This window comes from Sinocyclocheilus anshuiensis, unplaced genomic scaffold (genome assembly GCF_001515605.1).
Source record: "Sinocyclocheilus anshuiensis isolate Anshui unplaced genomic scaffold, SAMN03320099.WGS_v1.1 scaffold648, whole genome shotgun sequence".
In the NCBI taxonomy this organism is placed as follows: Eukaryota; Metazoa; Chordata; class Actinopteri; order Cypriniformes; family Cyprinidae; genus Sinocyclocheilus; species Sinocyclocheilus anshuiensis.
The window spans coordinates 521763-524352 of record NW_015557156.1 but is presented as its reverse complement, the minus strand read 5'-3'; the positions used below and the strand labels follow the sequence as shown (position 1 = coordinate 524352).

The 2590-nt window shown below is 39.4% G+C and overlaps 1 protein-coding gene across 1 annotated transcript in view; it reads left to right on the top strand.

Annotated features, from left to right (window-relative positions):
• The window catches only part of LOC107678197 (myosin-10-like), a 74197-nt gene that overhangs the window by 20195 nt on the left and 51412 nt on the right, over nucleotides 1-2590 (top strand). The window contains exon 3 of the mRNA XM_016473390.1: nucleotides 551-707. Coding sequence (XP_016328876.1) covers nucleotides 551-707 — 157 coding nt within the window. The remainder of the gene's footprint in view (nucleotides 1-550; nucleotides 708-2590) is intronic.

Genomic DNA, 2590 nt, shown 5'->3' with positions numbered 1-2590 from the left:
CTTCACACTAGAGTTTATGGTACGTTAAATACAGGTGCGTTGCACATCCATTCAGATGAACTGAAAAACAGCACAGATTGCTTGGCGGAGAGTGAAACTCTGAAGCGCTCAGTCAGAGAGTGTTCGGCGAGTGAAAATATATCTGAGCTAAACTTATACTTAGCCGCCAACTCACACTGGCGAGTAAAATCTGAGAATTTATTAGCCAGTGGCTAATATTAGACAACATTTTGTCGCCCAGAGTAAGATTGTCGCATATGCGAGTGATTTACTCGCAATGTAGAGGGTTGCCATTATATGTTTAATCGCTTTTGTGGTTCTTTTATTTGAAAATGTTGGGATTTATGTCAAGTTGCAGGGTTTGGTTATGAACACGTATGTGTTCAATGTTTTTAAACTGTTTTGTTTACATAATTGAATGTTATTAAATGTATGTATATATTCTATATTTATGCTGTTTGTCCAGCTTCTTTTAAAAACCCATATCGGTTGACCGCCAGTTAAGTGTTGATTTTTTTTTCCCCCCTTTTGTTTGTTCTTGTCTGTGCAGACATACTCAGGACTCTTCTGTGTGGTCATAAACCCATACAAAAACCTCCCCATATACTCGGAGAACATCATCGAGATGTACAGGGGCAAGAAGAGGCATGAAATGCCACCTCATATCTACGCCATTTCTGAATCTGCCTACAGATGCATGCTTCAAGGTAAGACATAACAAATATTCCTTCTGATGTCTCAGTGTCTCCATGTGTTACAGAAATAACATTTTTGAATCCTGCATTTCCGCTGAGAATTTTTGCAGTGAAAATAAATACGGTGTGTTGTGTTTTCTCAATCTTTGTTAAGCACTTGCTTTGTTAGATGAGACCACCACGTTGTTCAAATAAGCAGACAAATGCTCCACCTTTTTCCATTTTTAGCAGTTCAAGATTTCCTAAACCCTAAAGCAGAATTTGAACTTACTAGCAGTTTCAGCCAACCTTTAATGTTATTGGCTGTACTTTGTGTTTCATAGTATCATGTGATGTAGAGAGGCAGAAATGGAATGGTCACTATTTCCAACGGTGTCTATTATATTTCAGTTTATTTTTCCACTCTGAGAGATAAATAAATTTTCTCTGCCGCATCTGGTGCTTTCAGATAAGCCCTGAGAATGGAAAGAAAAAAACGCTGCATTTTTTTTGTATTTCACTGTGATGGGCTTGAGTTTGTCTTGCCCCAGTTGTGGATCGGTGTATAATAAAGGGAGAAATGAAAGATTGAATTGGTAATCATGAATCACTGACTCACAAGATTCGTTTAAAAATGCAGTTCATTCATAAACGAGACACCGCTGTGTTAGAATATAGATGCGCAGCGGCTGAGCTGTGACTTTGTTTCAAACTATTTTCAACGACGAAATGGAGCAAAATCAGACAATAGTGTTATAGTCAGACAATGTAAGTCACTTAATATTAACTTCTTGTTTATTGAATTGTATTGTATTAAATCAGTATCACATTTACAAACTCCTTTAAAAATCATTAAAAGCTGGCACTCATCTTAGTTCATCTCGATCTCACATCTATAATCAACGAAGCTCTCTACACTGCGCAATGAATCTCTCACTTTGCTTATGAAAGGATTCGTGAGATATGTCTGTGATACATTACTCAACGCTGCAAAAACACGTAGAAACATTTGAAGCTCCCCTGAGCGCAATCACAAGTATGATGATGATCGGGTCAGTCGCACTGGTGCTCCTAAAAAAATGTTTATAGTCGCACGCAGTAGTTTTCAGTCGCAAATGCGACTGAAATGGTCGCACTGTAGAGCCCTGTAATACATCCATCAGACGCTGTGTTCTTCAGTTACTACTAAACTGCAAGGTTACTCCAGAAGTAATTTAGATGTGTTGAAAGAATTAGTGAGTCATTTTTTTTGTATACAGTGCTCTGTTTTTATCATATGTCATTGGCTGTGAATACTAAGCTTCTGTCCATCACAGCAGGAGATCATACAAAGTAAGCCCCATCACTCCTGTTCTTGAGCAGTTGGAGGTTTTTCAAATGCTTTCTGTGTTTTCTTACTGGTTCTTTTCTCAATGAAGCGGAGAGGTCGTGGTTGATTGTAAGGCAAGATCAGGAGATGTAATTCTCTGATTCAGTCAACTGTATTTTTTTTTCTACCACTGTCATAATCTTTAAGTCATCTCTTAGTAAATCTGGGGCAGTTGGATATTGGAGTGGGCAGCTGTGTGTCACAGATTAAGATTGTGTTTGGCAGTGATGTTAGTGTGTTCCATTACAACTGAATAATTTAATCTTTTAACTCTCAATTTAATTTTCACTAGAAAGTAGGGCTGTGCGATTTGGGGGAAAATATCAAATTGCGATTTTTTTGACAGATATTGCGATTGCGACATTTGTTTTAAACGCGGAGCCAGGCGCGAGTCGACACAGGTTGTGCGCGTGTGTCAAGCCTCGTCCATACTGCCAGATGCGCTCGTGGAGGTTTGCGGAGCCGGGTGCGAGTATAACCGAGCATTATGAGACAGGCTGCGTGAGTGCGGCAAGCATGAACGGCTCGTCCGTGACGCGGGATTCGC